Source organism: Rhamphochromis sp. 'chilingali' (genome assembly GCF_963969265.1).
Source record: "Rhamphochromis sp. 'chilingali' genome assembly, chromosome: 3".
Taxonomy (NCBI): domain Eukaryota; kingdom Metazoa; phylum Chordata; class Actinopteri; order Cichliformes; family Cichlidae; genus Rhamphochromis; species Rhamphochromis sp. 'chilingali'.
The window spans coordinates 11,395,901-11,417,757 of NC_137931.1; the positions used below are offsets into that span (position 1 = coordinate 11,395,901).

The 21,857-nt window shown below is 38.1% G+C and overlaps 1 protein-coding gene across 5 annotated transcripts; it reads right to left on the bottom strand.

The window, feature by feature from the left end:
- Positions 1 to 5,204: 5,204 nt before the first annotated feature.
- Positions 5,205 to 14,333, bottom strand: LOC308394051 (uncharacterized protein). 5 transcript variants are annotated; one of them, XR_013971084.1, is made up of 6 exons: positions 8,824 to 14,333; positions 8,533 to 8,631; positions 7,218 to 7,571; positions 6,898 to 7,034; positions 6,590 to 6,805; positions 5,205 to 6,500 (listed from the first exon to the last, which is right to left on the bottom strand). XR_013971084.1 is itself a non-coding variant. In XM_080878190.1 (2 exons), the coding sequence occupies exons 1-2, from the start codon at positions 14,116 to 14,118 to the stop codon at positions 8,976 to 8,978; spliced, it is 5,013 nt and encodes a 1,670-aa protein (XP_080734316.1). In that variant the 5' UTR covers positions 14,119 to 14,333; the 3' UTR covers positions 8,831 to 8,975. The 5 variants fall into 5 exon arrangements, 1 of the variants encoding a protein (XP_080734316.1); XR_013971085.1 differs by having other exon boundaries at positions 7,218 to 8,631; XR_013971086.1 differs by having other exon boundaries at positions 8,533 to 14,332.
- Positions 14,334 to 21,857: the final 7,524 nt, after the last annotated feature.

Consider the following 21,857-nt stretch of genomic DNA (forward strand, 5'->3'; position numbering starts at 1 on the left):
ACACACACACACACACACACACACACACAGACAGACACAGAGGGAGAGAGCTGCCGAATTTAAATCCACCAATCAGAGTGGCTGTTTACGTTTTCCCGCCAAAACAGGTGCATCTTTTTACACACGCAGCACAGAGAGGCACAGGATTATTGCAGTCTATTTCTCATAGTGAGGACTCCCCTCAAACAAATGACCATAATTTCCTAACTGTAGGGGCTAGAGCGGTCATTCTTACACCGTTTTGTTCAGAAGTGATTGGGGAATCTTCAAGTGTTGACAATTTATCATTCAAATATGAATTTTTAGAGATATATGACATGGATGACTTATTGACTTAGAAGCCACGAATTCCCCAATATGCAAATTTGAATGGCTGAGGCCACATATATGATTGGCTGGCTGGGAAGCCATGCAGGCCCTGATTTGTGGATTTGAATTCCTCAGCCCTGATATGATTGGCTGGCTTAGAAGCCATGAAGGCCCCAATATGCAAATTTGAATGCCTCAGGACACATATATGATTGGCTGGGAAGCCGTGCAGGCCCTGATTTGAAAATTTGAATGTCTCAGTCCTCAGAGAGGATTGGCTGCCTGGGGACCTGGCAGATATATATATAGAAATACTATGATTAAGCATAAATACTACATTTAGTAGAAATACTATGTTTTCGCACAAATACTATAAAAAGCAGAAATACTATAATTTAGCAGAAATACTATATTAGGCACAAATAGTATAAAAAGCAGAAATACTATATTAGGTACAAATCCTATAAAAAGCAGAAATACTATATTAGGCACAAATCCTATAAAAAGCAGAAATACTATATTAGGCACAAATAGTATAAAAAGCAGAAATACTATAATTTAGCAGAAATACTATATTATGCACAAATCTTATGAAAAGCAGAAATAGTATGATTTAGCAGAAATACTGTATTTAGCACAAGTACCGAAAAGTACCAGAAATACTATGATTTAGCAGAATAGTAATAACTTACAAAATTACAAATATGGAGGCATATTGAAACAGAAATGCACAGAGGGACACACAAACACAGGCTCTAATCCAGTCAACCAGTCTAACTATATTCAATTTAAATCCTACAATGACATGCTGCCAAATAAGGGCAGGGTCCTCTCTCTCCCACTAAACACACACACACACACACACACACACACACACACACACACACACACACACACACACACACACAGACAGACACAGAGGGAGAGAGCTGCCGAATTTAAATCCACCAATCAGAGTGGCTGTTTACGTTTTCCCGCCAAAACAGGTGCATCTTTTTACACACGCAGCACAGAGAGGCACAGGATTATTGCAGCCTATTTCTCATAGTGAGGACTCCCCACAAACAAATGACCATAATTTCCTAACCGTAGGGGCTAGAACGGTCATTCTTAAACCGTTTTGTTCAGAAGAGATGGGGGAATCTTCCAGTGTTAACAATTTATCATTAAAATGTGAATTTTTAGAGATATACGACATGGATGACTTGTTGACTTAGAAGCCACGAATTCCCCAATATGCAAATTTGAATGCCTGAGGCCACATATATGATTGGCTGCCTGGGAAGCCATGCAGGCCCTGATTTGTGGATTTGAATTCCTCAGCCCTCAGATATGATTGGCTGGCTTAGAAGCCATGAAGGCCCCAATATGCAAATTTGAATGCCTCAGGACACTTATATGATTGGCTGGGAAACCGTGCAGGCCCTGATTTGAAAATTTGAATGTCTCAGTCCTCACAGAGGATTGGCTGCCTGGGGACCTGGCAGAAATATATAGAAATACTATTATTAAGCATAAATACTACATTTAGTAGAAATACTATGTTTTAGCACAAATACTATAAAAAGCAGAAATACTATAATTTAGCAGAAATACTATATTAAGCACAAATCCTATAAAAAGCAGAAATAGGATGATTAAGCATAAACACTACATTTAGCAGAAATACTATGTTTGAGCAAAAATCGTATAAAAAGCAGAAATACTATATTAGGCACAAATCCCATAAAAAGCAGAAATAGTATGATTAAGCATAAATACTACATTTAGTAGAAATACTATGTTTTAGCACAAATCCTATAAAAAGCAGAAATACTGTACTATGATTTAGTAGAAAAACTATAAATAATCAGAAATACTATATTTGGCAGAAATACTATATTTTGCACAAATCTTATAAAATAGCAGAAATAGTATGATTTAGCACAATAGTAATAAGTTAAACAGAAAAATTGGAAAAGCAAAATGGACAGCTGAAAAAATGATGAACATGCTGAGGGTCCCTCAAATATACTTGTTAAATGAAAAAATCAGCAAAAAAATGCACAGGGAGAGAGAAGTAAGTTTCTAGGTCAGCCTGGGAGCTGCTGAATTTGAATCCACCAATCAGAGAGCCTGTGTACTTTTTCCCGCCAAAACAGGTGCATCTATTTACACATGCAGCACAGAGAGGCACAGGATTATTGCAGCCTATTTCTCATAATGACGACTCCCCTCAAACAAATGACCATAATTTCCTAACCGTAGGGGCTAGAGCGGTCATTCTTACACCGTTTTGTTCAGAAGAGATGGGGGAATCTTCCAGTGTTGACAATTTATCATTAAAATGTGAATTATTAAAGATATTTGACTTCTAATGCACCATAACTGAGTAGAGCGAAGCAAAAACTGGCTTGACTTGCCCTCAAACAACGCTTTGTAACTCGAAATCTATTTGGAGTATCGATATCATTCTTTCACCATAAGAGACAGCAGGCTTTGGTGAACAGTCATGGAAATTTTCAGGTCTCTGTGGAAATCCAACAAAAAGTTATGACGAGAGAAAAAAGTGGTTCATTTCCAGGGTTTGAAATTTGAAGAAATCTGAGCGACGGACGAATTTCCTACCCTCAAACAAGTCCAACTCATTTCAGAACGGTAATACGTGAGAAAGAAATTCTTGAATTGTGAGCGTCACGAGTGTCTGAAGATATACTGGGACAAGCCTCATGTCTTAACTTTGCTTCGTTAAGGAGATATGACGATTCGAATATGCCTCTCATTACAGAACTGCAGCGGTGATTTTGAACAAGCTCTCCATTGACTTTATATGGAGAGTTTTGAGACCTTGTGTTGGTCTGAGGAGATTTGCCAAAATTCTATAAATCCCACAACAATGATAGTGACATTTTCTGAAAGCCAGCAAAAATACCTACGTTTTGATGTATAATTTGTGGAAGTTGAGTGAAAATTGAGCAAGTAGCAAAAAGTTGTTCGGACATGAAGAGAAGACTGCAAAAGCTTCAGTGTCACACTGGAAGCCAAGAGCATAGCAACCATAACAACGCATGTATTTTGTGAAAAATCACAATTTTGCAACTCAAAACTTTAAGAGGCATAAAAGTAAAACGGTAAAAGATTTGAAAAAGCTGAATCATACATGAATAGCCCAATAATTTGTGAACATTTTAAAGTTTGAATGGTTTTTCTAGGCGAAAGTATGAGCAAGTAGTTAAGTTTCAAAAACAAGCAAAATTTAGCAGAATTTTGGAAGTTTTCCATTCATTTCAATGGGACAAATTAAAGGAAAAAAGCTTAATATTTTAAAAAGTATAATAGCAAAAAATAGCAAAAATCATAGCGCAAATTAGCAGAAATAGCAGAATAGTTTAAAATTTGAACGGTGAAAATAGCACAAAAATTGTGGAAGTAGTTAAAGGACGAAAAACGAGCAACTTGAAGAATAATAATAACTAGAAAAATTTGCATTTCCTGCGAAAATGCAGTGTGGATGCTTAAAGCTGAAGCTGTATGCAAAAACTAGCTGAAAAAGCTGAAAAGTTGCAGAAATTGTAAAAACTTTGCAGAAGCAAAAGAACTTTGCTAAAATGTAATAACTTAGCAGAACTGCAATCACTTAGAGGAAACTGTAAAGCTGAAGCTGTCTGCTGAAAATAGTTGAAAATAGCTGAAGAAGCTGAAGAAATCAAACTCAGTGTTTAAAAAGTTGCTGAAATTTTAATAACTTTGCAGAACAATATCAAGTTAAGAAAAATGTAATAACTTAGCAGAAATGCAATCATTTAGAATAACATAACTTAACATAACATAACACAACAAACAAAAGTAGTGTAACCTAGCAGAAATAATATAATTTAGTAGAAAATTAAAAACTTGGCAGAAATATTACAACTTATCAGAACTGCTAGAAATTTGCAGAAATGTAATAATTAGGCAAAACTGTCAACAGATAACAGCTGAAAATGCTGAAGTAACCTCAAAGTTACTTGTTTAACTGTGAAAAATTACCAAAAACATTAGAAAAGGAAGAAAACATGCCGGCAGATAAACTAATGTGGAACAAAACCAAGGTAAAATTGCGGAGTTTGCACAGCTGGTGAAATCTAAAAATGGCAAAAAAACAAACAAAAGCAAAACACACACAAACAACATTTAGGTAATAAATGCACAAGATGCTGCGGTCAGAGATTAAAACACCCAAAAATAATGTTATTAAAATGCCAAAAAGTGGCAGAAAGTTTAGAAAGTAGAAAACCAGTAGTAGAAAAGTAGAACATTCAAATATTTTTAGAAACATATGATACAAAATATTTACTCAGTTGTTTCCAATGATTGCAATAATGGCATAAAGAAATAAAAATACCATTTGGGACAAACAGAAAAATATTAATAGAAAATGCAAATCAAATTAATCTAAAATCTATACAAACAATTGAAGCATCTGTTGGAATTGTGAACATATCCTTGTTTGCCATGTTTATGTTTATGGCCCTAAGATGCTCAGACACATGATAGGCTATTAACTGCAAAAATATACACATATATAGTAAGTGAGAGACAAAAATATATCCTCTGATTTGCTGGAGTTTTGTGTAAATACCATTTGGCAAGGATAAACAACATGTTCCTATGCCACATTAAAATTTTCACAAGCTTCATTTTTTCAATTAGTTTACAGTTTCTTGATTTAATGATAAATATGGTACCAATCTACAAAATACTGTCAAAATGAAGTCCACATTGTGATATATTTGAGGTGTGGAGAGTCACACAGCTGAACAATCGATTTGCATATTTAAAGAAACAAGGATCAAATAAAGAACATTGTTGTGGAATAAATTACAGTGAAAAATAATCACTGCTTTGCGTTAGAGAGTGACTTATGATGATAACAGCTTTTCACATAGTGCTGTGACCAGGGTGAAATCCATCATAAAGTAACTGTAAACAGTAGAACCATTAGCATGAATGTTATGGTTCTACTCTGATCAAAACTCAAGTCAGCTGTGTGACCAGATATAAAATGATAAAGAGGAACACATATAAATGGATGTGACCTTTATGAACTTTTCAAAATGACTTTATATGTCTGACCCATTATCTATATATATATTAGACCAGCAGTCCCCAACCCCCGGGCCTAGGACCGGTACCAGTCCGTGAGTCGTTTGGTACCGGGCCGCGAGAGTTGAGGCTCAGGTGTGAAATGTATAGTTTTCAGGGTTTTTATCGGTTTTCAGCGTTATTTTGTTAACGTTTTTATCGTTTACTCGGTTTTCCTGGGTCTTTTCACGTGTGTTATGAATAAATTTTCTTTTTTTCGGTACCGGTACTAGTTTTATTTTGTTATATTTATCCGCGACACCTTAAAGGCCGGTCCATGAAAATATTGTCGGGCATAAACCGGTCCGTGGCGCAAAAAAGGTTGGGGACCTGTATTAGAGCAGATGTGGAAAACCACTGTTAGACCTACTCTATACTAATGTAGTTACTGACACCCCATACTAAGGCAGGATTCATACAAACACACATTATTTATTCTCTTAAACACTTTCTTTTTTCACATTTTGAGATTGTGTAATTTCTAAAAAGAATACATGTAATGGTTCAATAGATATAGTTATTTAAATGTCCATAATAATCACATGATCATTTTTGTACATCCTACAATCCAGGATTTAGAGCTGTGTGTCTGTATGAATTCAGCTTGCTATACTTATAGACTTAGATATATTAATCCACTATTTACCCAAACAAGTTACATTGTTTGGGTAAATAGATTGGGTTTGTTCTACAAAATAATTATTCAACAATAAAAAAACCACAAAAAAAATCTGCACATTAATCCAGAGTTCAGTTTCATATGTCTGATATTGTTTGTTAAATCTGGTGACACAAACACAGTCAATAATTCATTGCTAGCGTGACATGTGGTCCTTTTTGCCTTTGACCAATGATATGCTGGTTACTTGGACCAGTTTAGTATTTGCTGTCACAGAGGAATGTTAACCATAAATCCAAAAGACAAAACTTAAAAAATATATGTTAATTGCAAACATGTTTTTGCTTAGTAAAAGGATTGAAATTACATGGAAACTGTCACCTTAAAGCCTCATTCTAAATATCATCACAAACAGATGTTTTCCACACAGTTAACAAAGCTCCACCACATCCGATCACTGCATATAAATCTAAAAGAAAACAAAAAAAAAAAAAATAAAATAAAATTAACACAAGGGAAGACTTTTGATTTAATAACTAAGCTTAAAATAAGTGTTACCTTTGAATATTTGTGGGAAAATCTGATGCTACCCCAAGAATACAAAGCCACACTGGAAACGATGACAGGCTTGCAGCCCTCTGTCTTCCTGGAGTGAGGTGCCTGATCAGTAGCAGTGAGTTGACAGAAGTTGGTGTCTGTAAGAGTGGCCAAACACTGATACTCTGTCCACTTGAGTAGAGTCTAAGAAGCTGGAATGCAGGCACACTGGACGAGCTTGTTCTAAAAAATACAGAAAAAGGAACATTTTATTTGTGTTAAGGCCTAAAAACTACAAATAAGTTATACAATTAACAATGTTGAAATACCTTATAGGTGCTGCAGGCCACATAACCAGAATCCAGAGCAATCTCACACTCACATGATGGTGAGGAAAGACATGAGCTCTGCAATGAGGTTTGAATGTCTCATTTGGGACACTGAAGAACTCAGAAGACAGCAATACCTGCACAGAGAGACAGAGTAGAAAAAGCATAGATTTGTAATCCATAATGTGAATTAAAACTCAAAAAGTGTCAACAAGTATAATCATTTGAGTGTGGAATTATTTATGCACTAAACAGGATTTAAATTGATTAATTGGATTAAAAACACTGACTTTTTTTTAATCAAAGATAAAGAATCATACCTCTCTCTGCTCTGAGGATCACTGAGCATCTCTGACAGGAAATACAGTTTCCTCAGTAGGGGTCATCATTCATGGTCTCAGAGGTGTGTAGTGTGGCAGCATCATGATGGTCTCCAGATCAGGCAGGAGGTCAGGTGATGGGTGTGTCATCTTCTCCATTGAAGACATACTGGTATGGCAGTTCATAAAACAGCAGTCTCTGTGTGGCATGTAGTTATCTGTGCAGTCCAGCACTGGTGGATCAGGTTTGGCTCAGCAGTTCATGAAGATGGTGTTAAGATGTTGTTGTTTCAGCTGAGGATGGTGAAGTTTGAAGGTTTTCCCACAAAGGAAACAGGACTGTGTGTGCCCTGTCTGAAAAAAATACATCTACAAAACATAAAGTGCTTTTAACACCACCCACCCCCCCCATACCCACCCATCTCAGCCCCCAAGTGTCTATATAATGCTGGTATGGGGTGTCAGTTACTAAATCTAATTAGTGCGTCAGAAAACGGGGGCTACACCTAAAGCCCCCGCTTTCTGATGTCTTTGTTTATTAGCAGCTTTTTCCAGCTGCTCAGAGAATTCTGACTTGGCCTTTATCCACCCAAACCCAAACCCACCCGGATAAAGGCCAAGTCAGAAAATGGATGCAGAAACTTTCCATGTACTTCTAAATCAGTTTTTATACATATTCTGTAAGCTGTGAAAATGTTTTTCTCTACATAATGTATAATTATAGACATCTCTGGTAGCCTAAAGATAGCTTAAAACTTTTAACATTTTTTACCTGTAAAACATGATAAGCAAAACCTCATTCATCCCAAAAACATTTGATTCTACAAAATTTACTATAATCAAGAAAATATAATTGTCTGTATTTATTCATGTGACCCATAATAAATACCTGCATTTATCTGGGATTTGTTTATTTACTATTTCATATTTGAAAGCATCTTGGAGGGGAAGATCTCGTTTGTTGAGATACATACGTCAGAGTAAAAAAAGTATCAAAAAAGGAGATGACAATTAACATCCATGAAAAAATGTATAAGTAGATTTAGTCATGTAAAACATGAGAATAAAAAATAAATTATCTCCGTTTAATGCAGTATATTTCAGATCTGAGGTGCATGATAACAGAAAGCAGATCTCCCGGCTCTGCATGAAGTACAGCCATGATTTGGTGAAATGATTAATAACATTGCAATAAGAAAGGGTCTTCTTACAGACAGAGTAGGGAAGACAATTTTTTCCAATGAAAAATATTTTTCATACTCTACAATCAGTAAACTCTGTAACAAACATGATCTGTAATTGTTTCAAAACTCACCAGATGACTTCATGATTGGCTCGAGGACAGGACACAAAACACAGGGTTGTGGTAACTGTAGTATGATCTCAGAACACCTGAATGACGACATAGCTGTGGCTGAGAAATAAAAATGAGGTCAAGCAGGGTGTTCTTGTTTGTAGTGGCAGAAGTGATCAGCTGTGAATACCCTCTAGACTGAAACTGCTCCAGAATCTGTTTTCTTCCACTCTGCAACTGGTTTTCATTAAAATCTCCACACACAATGATTGGGTGACAGTCCATTATTTCAAGTGAATCTAAAAGACTTACCAGGTTTTGCATGAACGGTGTCAAACTGTAGTCAGGGGGTCTGTACACAACAGCAATGAGTGCAGGGAATGGAGCCTGAACCTTCAACACTAAAAACTCAAGATCAGTGACATTATGCAGATACTGTTTTACCTGAACCTGAAAATGATTCCTCAAATACACAACAACTCCACCACCACTTCTGCTGGCCATGTGAGGAAAGTTTGTGTAGGACACATGTCTGTTGCGTTTGAACATGGTGTAGCTGTCCAAATGAAGACTGTCTGCAACAAAGGAGCCTTGGAGGTGAGACTCTGTGAGACACAAAACATCTGCTAAACACATTTCATGATGACTCTTGATGTCACTGATGTGAGATGGCAAACCCTCCGTATTGTGATGGATCAGTGTAAGAGTGTCAGGTCTGCTGGCTGTTTCTCTAACCTGAAGAAGAGGCATCATTTCCTCAACACTGGCTTGTCTCATGGTTTGGAGCGCTGCAGTTACCTCGGGATTGGCGTAAATCTTTTTCTCATCCAAGTCCTGTAAATAGAGTCCACTGAGAGACGTCACCCTGCTGAGAGCAACATAAGCCATACCTGGTTCAAAAATGTTCTTCATTGAAACTACAGCTGTCTGTGTTGTAAGACCCTGAGTTTTGTGAATTGTGCAGGCGAATGCTAGCTTTACAGGAAACTGTCTGCGTACCGCTCCTTTAAACTTCAGACTCTCCTCTGCTCTCTCAATGTAAACCAGATCATCAGATGCTGCATTAGCACTGCGGTTGTGTCTCATAGGCTGCCGGTTGTCCATTCTGAGCCCCAGTTTGATTATGTGTCCATCATTTTCAGATCTCACCACCTTTACCAGTATACCAAAAGCACCATTGACTAAACCGTTTAGTGTGTCCAAGTTTCTGGTCAGCATGACTCGAGCTCCTTCAGCAACATTCAGAGTGTCAGGTAAATCATTTCTCCCACCTGTAAATGGTTTGTCTCTTCGTTCCATTCTGCCTGTACGTTTATCCTTCTGGAAATCGTCTGCAGTGATGATTATGATGTTTGAATGAAGCTTCTTCAGGGTATCTGCGTTATGGGATTCCACATTCTTGTTGGTGGCATAAATGTGTAAGACCTCAGTTGGACATTCTTCTGGTGCAGTCACAGCCTGTGACAACAAATCTCTGTCGCACTGAGAAAGCTCATCTGTCTTTTCTTTGACTCTAATCCTGTTCAGCATCTCTGCAAAGGCCACATCATCTTTCTGACGCATGATCTCGGTTAGAGTGATCATCTGAAAATGTTCCTGCCATAGGTCAATCTGTTCTGGATCGTAAACACAGAGAGGTTTAGACTGTCGCACTGGTGGCAGCTGGTAAAAATCTCCAACAGCTAAAACTGACATTCCACCAAAAGGTCTCTGAGTGCCTTTGATTTGTTTCAGTCTTGCATCCACATAGGCAAAAAGGGGTTTTGAAACCATTGAAATCTCATCAATAACAATAATTTCAGCATTCATCAGCTCAGATCTGATTTCATCCAGTTGGTTACCAAGTCCTTGAATGGGTGGTTTCAGACTCCTGGGTAGTTTGAGTAGGGAATGTAATGTAGAGCCATTGATAGAAAAAGCTGCTGTCCCGGTAAATGAAGTCAGTAAAACAGTTGGATTTGATATGTCAGCTTCTTCTGCATTAGCAGGCAGTCTGCTCAGGATCTTTGATGCTTCAGAGTGAATACACTTAATCAGATGTGACTTTCCAGTTCCTGCACCACCGTTGATATAGAAGAAAAATGGATCTGGGTTCAAACCACAAACTCGCTGAATACACCAGTCTCTTATGGCATAGAACACGCAGGCCTGCTTCTGGTTCAGATTCTGATACATTACACGTACCACGGCTGGATCTACTGCAGGTTGTTCTCTGATGGCTCTGATCTCTGTTACAGCATCAGACTGACGACTGTAGTCGGGGACATTCTCCTGTTCGTTCTCATCATCAGAATGTCTCTCAGGAAGATTCTCATCACATTGCAGCCTCACAACTTCAGATTCAGGAGCCAGATTACACCATTCATCGATCACAACATCCCTATTTTGTTCAAACTCTTCCAGTGCACTCTCGATATCCTCAGAGTTCTTCTCATACTTGTCTTTATTTCTTTTCACAACCCTTTTCACAGACTCACTGTGGTCTGAACATGGAAGTCGCACAAAACCCGAGTTGTAGAAGGACTGATAGGTTTGGAAACATTGTGGTTTCAGTTCCTGCTCTGATCTGTGTGGAAGGTAAAGTCTCAACAGTCGACCATAATATTGCTCAGGATCTTTTTCCTGTGAACAGTGGTAATACCTGATTATAGCTGGTTTATCATTCTTTCGCCTTTGTACAAATCCAAGCTGGTTTAGAAGAGGAAGCACATCTTTTCCTTCATTTGGACCACTCACCAACCGGCACAGGGCAGCAAAATCAGCCAGCGACATTTCCTCATATTCTGGGGTCTCAGGTCTGCATTTGTATTTATCACTCAAACTTGTCATCCAAATATTACAACTGTCATGTGTTGTGCTTTCCAGGAAGCTCATGGGCCGACTCATTTTTACCGGGTTATCATCTGTTGGTACAAATACAACACTGCGGGAACATTTTTTCATTTTTAGGCCACAGACTCGAGTCACACACTCCTGTGCGCTGATCTCTCTCTTTTTTGAGTAAGCCTGCATCACAGCTCTCATTTCATCACATTCATTGACCATGTTGTTTCCAGAGTTATCAATAACTGTCTTCAGGTATTCAGAGAGGCCAGATTCTTTCTTCGTTATATATTTACAGAGGTATTCTACACATGAATAGGCATTCAAAATGAATGAGACATCTAAATTAGAGTTCCAGGCTTCAAGCAGGTGTGGGTTGTAATTGTTGATCCAACAGTCCTTTGGGTCACGTTTCAGAATCAGACCTGTTTTCTTGTTTATGTCTTGGAGGCATTGTTCATACTCATTCATTGTCAAGTTGCATCGTGACAAAATCTGCTCTATGGTGAGGGAAGCAGCTTCAGGTTCCTTCAGCAGGTTCAACAAAGGTCTGAGTTTGGCTTTTGCAGCTTCAGTGTCTGAATCCTCATCCTGTCTCACAATCATTGTTCTTGTGGCTGGTGGTTTTGGAAACCCAAATCTACAACCAGAGTTCACACTCTTAAAGCATGTTTTTGTGTGGTTTTTGCTGTGCTTTTGTAGTTCAGTGACTTTTTTGTGCAGTTCAGGTTGTTTGTCTGGATCAGGGAGTTGAGCTGAGATGTATCTGTCCACAAAGTCACAGACAGTTTGGTCATCATCCACATCTACTTCTACCTTTTCTCGAATCCACAGCAACATGTGTATATGCGGACTACCTCTGTGCTGGAACTCAACTCTGTAAAAGTAATCAATGATCTCACCAAGGGGCTGTGCAGGAGAAAAAAGCAAATCTCTGAACAAAGCCTCAACACGCTTATCAAACATCCGCATGGTGGTTACTGGATTTGATCTTAGAATTTCACACTTTTCTGACCAGTCTAGGGCTTCAAAATCAACCTCTTCACCTTGCTGTCTCTTTATTGCTTGAATCACTTCAGGCCATCTCATCTCAGCAGCAGAGAAAGTGACAAAGAACTGAGGTGTTCCTATTTGACGAATCATACTGAATAAATCTTTGGTAGTTTTCTGCCAGTAAGCTGGAGTTCCTCTGAGTGGCTGCATAAATCTGATTGCATCTTTATTTCTTACCAGCTTCTCTACTTCTGTCTTACTTTGTAACATTCCTGATGTGATTTTGCGTCCATCTTTGGTCATAGTTTTACCTTTCCTTAGCTGTATTGTCATGCTGGAATTAGCCAAATGTATTTCAGTGACAAACTGTGAGAAAAACAGGTAATTTGTGTCTTTAGCAAATCTTGCATCAATGTTAAAAAGCCTTGACTTGAAGTAAGCACTCGGTGTGAGTTTAAGAAGTCTCTTTTCATCCAGTGTATTCTGACCAGTAGGAAACTGCACAGGAAATGCCATGGCTTCCAAATAAGGAGTTCTGAAGAAGCTAACAGGATTGTTTCTTTCTGCAGGAGCCACACAATATGTGTTATCAGTGAAACAAAGAATCTCTTCTGAAATGTCAACAGGCTGCAGACAGCTTTCTAGAGCAAAACCTCCATTGTTCAAATCACTTTCTGGTTCATCAGGATTTTGTTCCTCTGGTTGTTCATCACAGGATTGCATATTAATAGCTTGTTCACTTTCAGACTCACTTTCGCACAAAAGGGCATCTTTTTCATAGTTGTCAATTTCCATTAAATCTGCTTCATTATAATCATCACTTGCCATGCTGGCTTCATCACTGCTGTCATCATCAGGTAACGTTGGATCACAAAGCAATGCATCATCTCTGATAATAATATCTGTGTACTGCGGATGAATATGTTTCAGTTTATGCAAGGCTTGAATTAGTTTAGACCAAGTAACAGTCTGGAACAGCTGATGGCCTTTGTAGCACAGTCGTCTTTTCAGCTTTATCCTCATGATCTGGGAATGGTTTCTTAACCGAGGCAAACAGTCAACTGTTTGTTGGACTTCAGATGGTACACACACCACATTACCACGTATGAGTCTTTGTCTGCCCTTTGGAAGTGGAATAATCTTAGCAAAAGGTATGCATTTGGCAATCAGATGTCTCTCCAGAATGTTGAGATCGCACAGCTCAGCTGGAATATCCTGCAGTTCTAAACCGTTAACAGCAGCAAGTCTTGGCATGCGTCCACTTTTGAGGGAACTGTGACATGTGTGACAGATATATTCTTTTTTTCTCTCAACAGGAAAGCTGCAGTGATCATGACATGCTTCATCACACACATGAACAAATTTACCAGTTAGACACTGCTGAGCTACAGTCTGGTGTTTTGAGTAATTTTCTCTTTTGCAGATTTTCACCTGATTAGGAAAAGAAGCTTTTAGACAAACAGTACAAACATAAGATGGTGCTGACTTAATGTTGGATCTGAAACGAGATATGGCCTCATTCATTAAAGTGTTATCTGGATGACACTGTAAACTTTCAGCTGGTCGATGCATCTGACGATATTTTCTTTTTATTTTCATTGCACATCTGATATTATGCATCTGTCTAAAAGAAATACTGTTCCAATATTTTACTCTCATTCGTTCTCTCATATTGTCCTTGTGTTGCTGCTGAAATTGTCTCTCTTCTCCATAACGTTTAGTGATGTAACATTTTTTTTTCTGTCTAAATTCTACACTTTCTTTATATAGGTTAGAAACATATGACCTCATGTAAGCTTTATGTTTCTCTCTGAATTCAGCACAAGTTCTGTAATTTCTTCTTACATGTTCCTTCTGCTGTTCTTGGAACACGGGAGATTCTCTGTATTTTCTTGTTATTCGTTCCTTCTGCTTTTCTCGGAACACGGGAGATTCTCTATATGTTCTTGTTATTCGTTCCTTCTGCTTTTCTCGGAACACGGGAGATTCTCTATATGTTCTTGTTATTCGTTCCTTCTGCTTTTCTCGGAACACGGGAGATTCTCTGTATTTTCTTGTTATTCGTTCCTTCTGCTTTTCTCGGAACACGGGAGATTCTCTGTATGTTCTTGTTATTCGTTCCTTCTGCTTTTCTCGGAACACGGGAGATTCTCTATATGTTCTTGTTATTCGTTCCTTCTGCTTTTCTCGGAACACGGGAGATTCTCTATATGTTCTTGTTATTCGTTCCTTCTGCTTTTCTCTGAATAAAGAATCTTCTTTATACATCCTTATGACACGTTCTCTTTTTCTCTCTCTAATTTTAGCACTTTCTCTATAGATTTTTCTAAAATGTTCTCTCTGTTTCTCTCTGTATGTAGCATTGAGTTTATATAGATTCTTTTTGTACACACTCTTTTTCTTACTGTGATCAGAATCATGAGACTTTCTACTAGAATCTTTTTTCTTTGCCTTAAAGCTTTCATCAAAAGTGTACATCTGTCTTTCTTTCTTTTTCTCATTTTCCTTTCTCTGTGATAGTTTTTCTTGGACCAATAGTTGTCTCCTAATCTTTCTCCTTTGCTGTTTATTATGCTTCAACAGTTTATGTGAGAGTTCCTCTGTTGTCATAGTTAAACAGGAGGCAGTGTTTAAATCATTCTGAGGAACAGAATCTTTTATTACCTGAGTGTCTCTTACAGAAGATGCAGAGGTTTCTATTTCTAAATAATCAGAAGGACGATTGTTCAGCTCAGCAGCTGGCTCATTTGAATAATCCACTCTGGATGACATCACTTCAGTAGCTAAAGTGTCGGCCACAGTTTTCCGTGTCTGCTCAGTGGACTTTGGGGTTTCAAATTCAGGTTCATTTAAAGCTGGTGCTGGAACAGTTGTAGCTGTTTGTCTGTTTTCATCAGCATCTCTTTGGTCAGCAGCGTTTTCACTGTGGAACTCAACAGGCTGTAGCTCATAAGTGCAGGTTGGTGCGATGCTACACATTCGGTACAAACGTTTGATCCTGTCAATCATGTCGTTAAGACGTGTGAATTTTAACACAACTGCAGTTCCACCACTTACACTTAGCGACAATGGCATTCCTGTAGACTTACGTGGGTGAGGGTCAAAGTATGCGTATTCACCTGAAGTCAGCCTGCAAACTGCGATGACTGTTCCTCCCATGACTAGCAAAGCGTAGCGAAACTCTGAAGCCAAACGCTGTAGTCCCTGTTCAAGGCTCGGAAAGTGATCTGTACCATCAAATGTGCCGTAATGAGCAAACTGAGACATGTCGACTTGATACTCGTGTCTGCGGCTGGTGACAACTGAGGGAAGTTCATCGCAGGCTAGAAACACGCTGTTCACAAACCTCTTTCTGGCATCTGAATACACGGCATGGCCTTTGTCCAACACACGGTTAAGATCTGCTCTGGTAATGAATTCATCCTCGTGTAAGAATGACAGGAAAACCAAACTGTTCGCCATGCATTGCTGATTCCGGTACTTTCCATACTTAGCATTGGCCTGGCTTCGGGATGCACAGATGCTACTCACTCGTGGGCGACTTTCACTGTTTGTAACCTGTACATGAGATGGTCCTGGAGCTTCTCCATCATGCTGCGTTTGCACAGTTAGCTGGGGTTCAGTCTGGATTACCTGCTGTACTTTAGCATTTGGCACAGATGATGAGCTAACACCTCTCTTTACCACATCTGCATAAGACACTGCGGCTGTCTGAACGCTGAGCTGCACTTCTGGACTGGGAATACTTGTAACAGACACCTTTACCTGCTCACCGGTCTGAGAAACATTTACCTGTTCCTTCTCCTTTTGCCATCTAAGCTTCTGGGCCTGTGACCTTTGACCTTTCCTTGGCATTTTGTGCAAGTACAAACTGGACCTTATATGTATTTATACACAAATGTATACAAAAATCAACCTGTAAACACTGAAAAACTCCAAGTTTCTATTAAATGGATAAATGTAAAACTATACAAATGGTAAAGTGTTCTTATAACTGTTTAATTGATGTAAAAAGGCTGGCTTAAATACAAACTCAATATAAAAGTTATTGAAAGATCCTTAAAAGGTTTTATTGTAGCTTTTTCAAAAACTGTATATTATTCTTTTTTTTAACCAGACTGGTTAATGAATAGGTCTATACTTCTATGAAGTAATATGCAGAATAAATCTCAACAATCAATCAACAGGCTATAATAAAACTCTTAGCTTTGAAGTAGACTTTGTGTAAATCTTTGAGATATCTAAAATTTAAAGCAAATATAAGGAGCTGTGGTGGTGTAGTGATCAGATGACAGGCGATGAGGATTCTTCAGCTGGATGTTCTGCAGCAGTCAGGAAACAGGAAGTCTGGGTCCTCAGGGCAGCTTCTCAATGACAATTGTAACTCAATACTTACACTGAGTAACAGAAATGGGTTTGTCCTTAAATAATATTAGTATAAACTTAATGTAGTCAAATGTTATAGTCAATGAAACCGACTTGAAAAATGTAGTTCAATCTAATTTAATATTTATGTAAATAGAGCAGTCTGAATGTATATATTACAAAATAACCAGATTGTCTTATTACAAATAAACCTTTAAGAGGTGTATATTTTATATAATTTATCAAAGCAATTGCACCTGTAAGCCAAACAGCCAATCAATGTTTATTCCAAAGTGTAATGCAAAATTAAAATGACAAATGTAGGGCTGTGTAAGTAGTTTCTACAGTGACTTCTACTGTACTGTATATTCAACTTCTTACTTGTAATTTCCAGTAAAATGAGTGGATATGAGAGAGTTTAACGACAGGAAAGAAGGAGCAGTGAGAGCAGAGATCTCTCAGAATTCTGAATACAGATTGACGAAGTTCTGGTAACCTCAATTTCAAAAACTTAGATTCTGGTAAGACTGGATTTCAAGTCACAGGATTGCGTTTCAACTCAGGTTCAAGTTTGTCAAATTAGATAGAGCACATGGCGGAGAATGGATAGAAGATAGAATGGCTTGTCAAAAAAGATTGAGCAGGGAGAGGGAGAGTGATAGGACAGACTGAATTGCTTGTTAATGATAGAGGGAGAGGGTTTTCTGCAGCAGGTCACCTGTAAGACAGAAAGAAAGTGGAATTAGACACACTTCCAATAAACCTGGCTTTACCGTATTTTTCAGACTATAAGGCACATTTAAAAGCCTTTAATTTTCTCAAAAATAGACAGTGCACCTTATGTATGGTTGTGCTTACTGATTTCAAACCACTTCTATGTGCTACACGGCACTCTGTCAAATCTGTCAAATGTTTTAGTATGACTTTGGTAAGCTACAAAGCAGCACCACTTGATGTATTGTCGGAGCATGGCTACCATAGTCAGCACCCTCGTAGAGTAATTCGTACTGTGCTTCAACATAATACGGTGTGTGTGTATAAGGGCCTGGCACCTGTTGAGAGCCATGCTTATGAAGCAGATTTCAAACTGATCAATCCACATTCATCAATCCATAAATCCTGAAAAGTGAGTGTATTGTTCTGTATTTTGAGAGTTATTGTAAATGAGTTGAATAAAGTTTGACTTATCTGTTTTGTTTGGCTTAATGTGCCTTAGAATTTAGTGCGCCTTACAGTCCGAAAAATACAGAACATATATTACACACTGAAGAGTTGTACAGTACATTATTAGATTCAACTGAATGAAAATGTTTATCATATGGTGGTGGAACATTTCTAAGGACATTTTTGCATTCTATTAACACAATAAAAACAAACAGAGTCTGTAAACCAAGATGCGGTGCTACAGAAACTTACTATAAACATTATATGGTCAAGCTAAACCCACACAATGAAGTCAGAGCAGACAGTCTCAGACCACACTTCACATGCACTCAACTCACATGATCCTAAATGCCCAAAGGTCTCAAATTCCCGTTTCTGTGTGTACTTACCTGGTACAACAGTATATCATAATGTCTGGGGAGCAGTTAACATAAAAGTAAAAAATAATTTACTCAGTATGACTTTTGGCAAAATGAAAAATTTGGAGACAGATGACTCCTATACAGCAGTTTCTACATTTTTCAGTCAAATTTGGGGCATGTTTAATACACACTCCACTAAATCTACAATAAACTTAGCATGGCCGATATTAGGGCCTAATTAAAAATGTACTATGATGATAAGAGAGATCTGTAAGTCTGGAAATGTTTACATAGACTTTTCTAGGATCTGATGATTGCCAAGAGCTGTGCTGACTCACTGCACTAAACTGAATCTCCTGTATCTTGTATTTTGCTCGTTTGCGTTGTTGTGTTTGCACATCTCTGTTGCTTGTGGGGCTCGCACACAAGAATTTCACTCGCATGTGCTGTGCCAGTGTGCCTGCACATGTGATGTGACAATAAAAGTGATTTGATTTGATTTGATTTATAATGAGAAACATTTCCCTCAGACAAACCTTTACTTACCAGACTGAGACGATCAGATCAGCAGTCTAGAGAAAGGAAACAATTCATCAGATCACTGTTTGATGATTCAGACTGTTGAGCCTCTTCACACACAATCCAATTTACTGTGACATAAATTAACTAGTAAAATTCTCAATTTATTTAAGGCTTTATTAGCTTACTGTAGTCTAAAGAGGAGATAAATGAACTGCAGCGTCTCACATGGCTATAGCAAGTGTAATAAAAGCATTCATTACTACAGAAATATAAAGAATAGCCAGCAATATTTGTTGGCACAAGTGCAGGATATACCAAATATTTCCTACACCATGTAATAAAACCTGACTTTGTGTTTTTGCCAATCAGTAAATGGAAACATATCACAAAAAGTCAAACTACTGTATGTAAGTTGCCAAATGTGCTACGCAATGCCAGGTTCATACTGCTTCAGTTACAATCACTGTTTACTTACCAGCAAAGGCAAAACCAAAGATCTCTTTCACTCTGCGTAACAAAAGACAAAGCACAAAAACACAGAATGAGACAACTCAAATCAGCATCACAGTCAATACTGCATCACTCTGTGTAGTCCAAAAGATTCAGTACACTTCTTTGTTTACCACAGCAACAAACAACTCTCCTCTTTTTTCTACACCTTATTAAAGATTACTGTCTTCATTAAGGTAAAATGTGGTTTCATCCATTTGTAATAAGCCACACACGTTTCTCAGTTATGTGATAGCTCTATTAGTTTGGTGCTATTAGATAACACAGTAGATTTAATAAGCAATGATTTGCTACACCTAGCTCTGCACACTTTATCAAATTCTGACATCACAATTTCAAAGCATGAACAATCATAAATGAAAGCTTGGATGTTATTTTTGTAGGCTTCAACATTTGAGTTCTTCTGCATTCAAATTCTGCTTCCTAAAAATATTATCACCTGCACACAGTATCATTTAATATGCTGTTGTTTTAAATATCTACATATCATATTTATAATATTAATGGTGCACTGCTGCATTTTATTTATTTGAAGGTGGACTTTTTTATATTTCGTTAGTTTTTCACAAAGTGAGAAGTTAAACAGAGCTGCAGGTGTAGGTTTCATTAAAAAAAAAACCTGCACAAACAAGTGTTTGTTAAACAGTTCTTAAAATTTAACTAAAAAACTAAAATTAACTAATTAAAAAAAACTTCTTGTTAAGAGATGTTATTATTCTTATATTATGTGTTTCATCCTCACTCTCTCTCTCCCTTCTGTTAATTAACCCACAGCACAAAAACACACCGGTACAGGCACGTGACTCTTTTTCTCCCGGCTTTCAGTCAGAAGCTGTGTCCCAAAATGTCGGCTGCATCCTCCGGAGGCCGCATTTGAAGGCCGATTATGTCACAGCCAGTCGACGAAGGCTGTCTCAAATGCGGCCGACAAATGAGTCCTTCATTTCCCCGAATAAACTTTTAACATATTTTTAGGCGAGAAAGTAGCGGTGTAAATTACAAATATCTGCTTGGTTTATCAAGACATCGCATATTTGCAAAAGTGTGCCGACGTTTTCAGAGACGTCTGTCACCCACCGGCTCGATGGCAAGCCGGGAGGGGGGTTCAGACCCCCGCTCTTTCGCTACTCAGGTTAAACATGATATACAAGTCACTCTGATAACTTAAAAATGTAATTGTTTGCCTTTTTCTGTGTTTTATTTGTTCTGGAGTAAATCGGTTTGGCTGAGATCAAAGTTATTAGATTATTAGATTAAATAAAGCTTTATTAATCAATCCGGTGGGTCCTCCGGGATTTTCACACAGCTCAATAAACGTTAAACGGTCGAGAATTTACGCCAGTGTCCTGTTATATTTTAAATAGCAAGGAGCAGACGGCCGAGTTTATTAAACTCCAGCGAGACAGCGGTGACGCAAATCTGAAGGCTAGACCGTCCAGTTTCACAGCCTTCTCGGTCCACGTAGACCGCGAAAGCTGGGTCCTCCGAAAGATGCAGCCGACGTTTTGGGACACAGCTAATGGCGGTAAAATGGCTCCTTTGAAGTTGCCGACCCTGCTGCTTCAGCAGCTAATCAGTGGTTCTAAAATGACGGCTCATTACCTCACAACCGAAAGAATGAGGCCGTTTTTAACTGACTGATTTGTGAAGAGAACTAACTTCAGCTTCCCTAACAGACTCAGAAACACTAACACACCGAATGAACCAAATACAACACAATAACTGTAATAAACAATCAAATGAACCATATTAATTTCACACTGGGCCTATAGCAGCTAGGCTAGGCGTTAGCACTTAGGGCTAGCATACCAAACACTCCTTTTAAATAGTAAAATTACAACGTTTCACTAAAAAAGCAGCCATTGTGTTACTTTAACATGACTTATACTTCGACTGGCTTCATAAGTCACTAACAACAACTGGGTAAATCCCTCATACAGCTTATAGACATTTCATTTCAGATAAAAGAGACAGAGAAGCAGCACTTACCGGCACGGATTGAGCTGAGAGTGGACGGAGATTCAGGAGTCAGGCGGAGACGTAAAAAAGGAGGCATTCACGAGTAGTGGGAAAAGTGGGAAACTCCGCAATTACACAAAATTGGCATGGAAAACGTGAAAATATATGTAAATTTAAATATTATTATACTAGATTTTTTTGCAACAAAAAACAACTTTTAATTTAATTCTATAAGTTTAATAAATGTTTCAAATGGGATTCTTTGAATTTGAAATAATGGTTAAAAGACATAAATAAACACAAGGTCATTATGTTAAAATGTACTTTATTATGATAGATTTATTTAACTGACTGCAGTAATAAGAACAGTCTTCTTCTGAACACCAACACCAAGGAGCTGGTGTTGGTGATCGCCTAAGCATCCTCACAGTAGGAGCTGCAGAGGCTCATCTCACTCCACTGCAGGACTCAAGAGGTTCAGGAGGTCCCTTAACCCCACTGCCATGAGACTTTTTAACAGCGACTCCTGACATGTTCATTGCACATTTGTTTCTTTTACTCCAATACATATTGGTTGTAATCATATGAATTCTGAATTGCTTTAAAGCTGAAGCTGTCTGCTAAAACTAGCTGAAAAAGCTGAAAAGT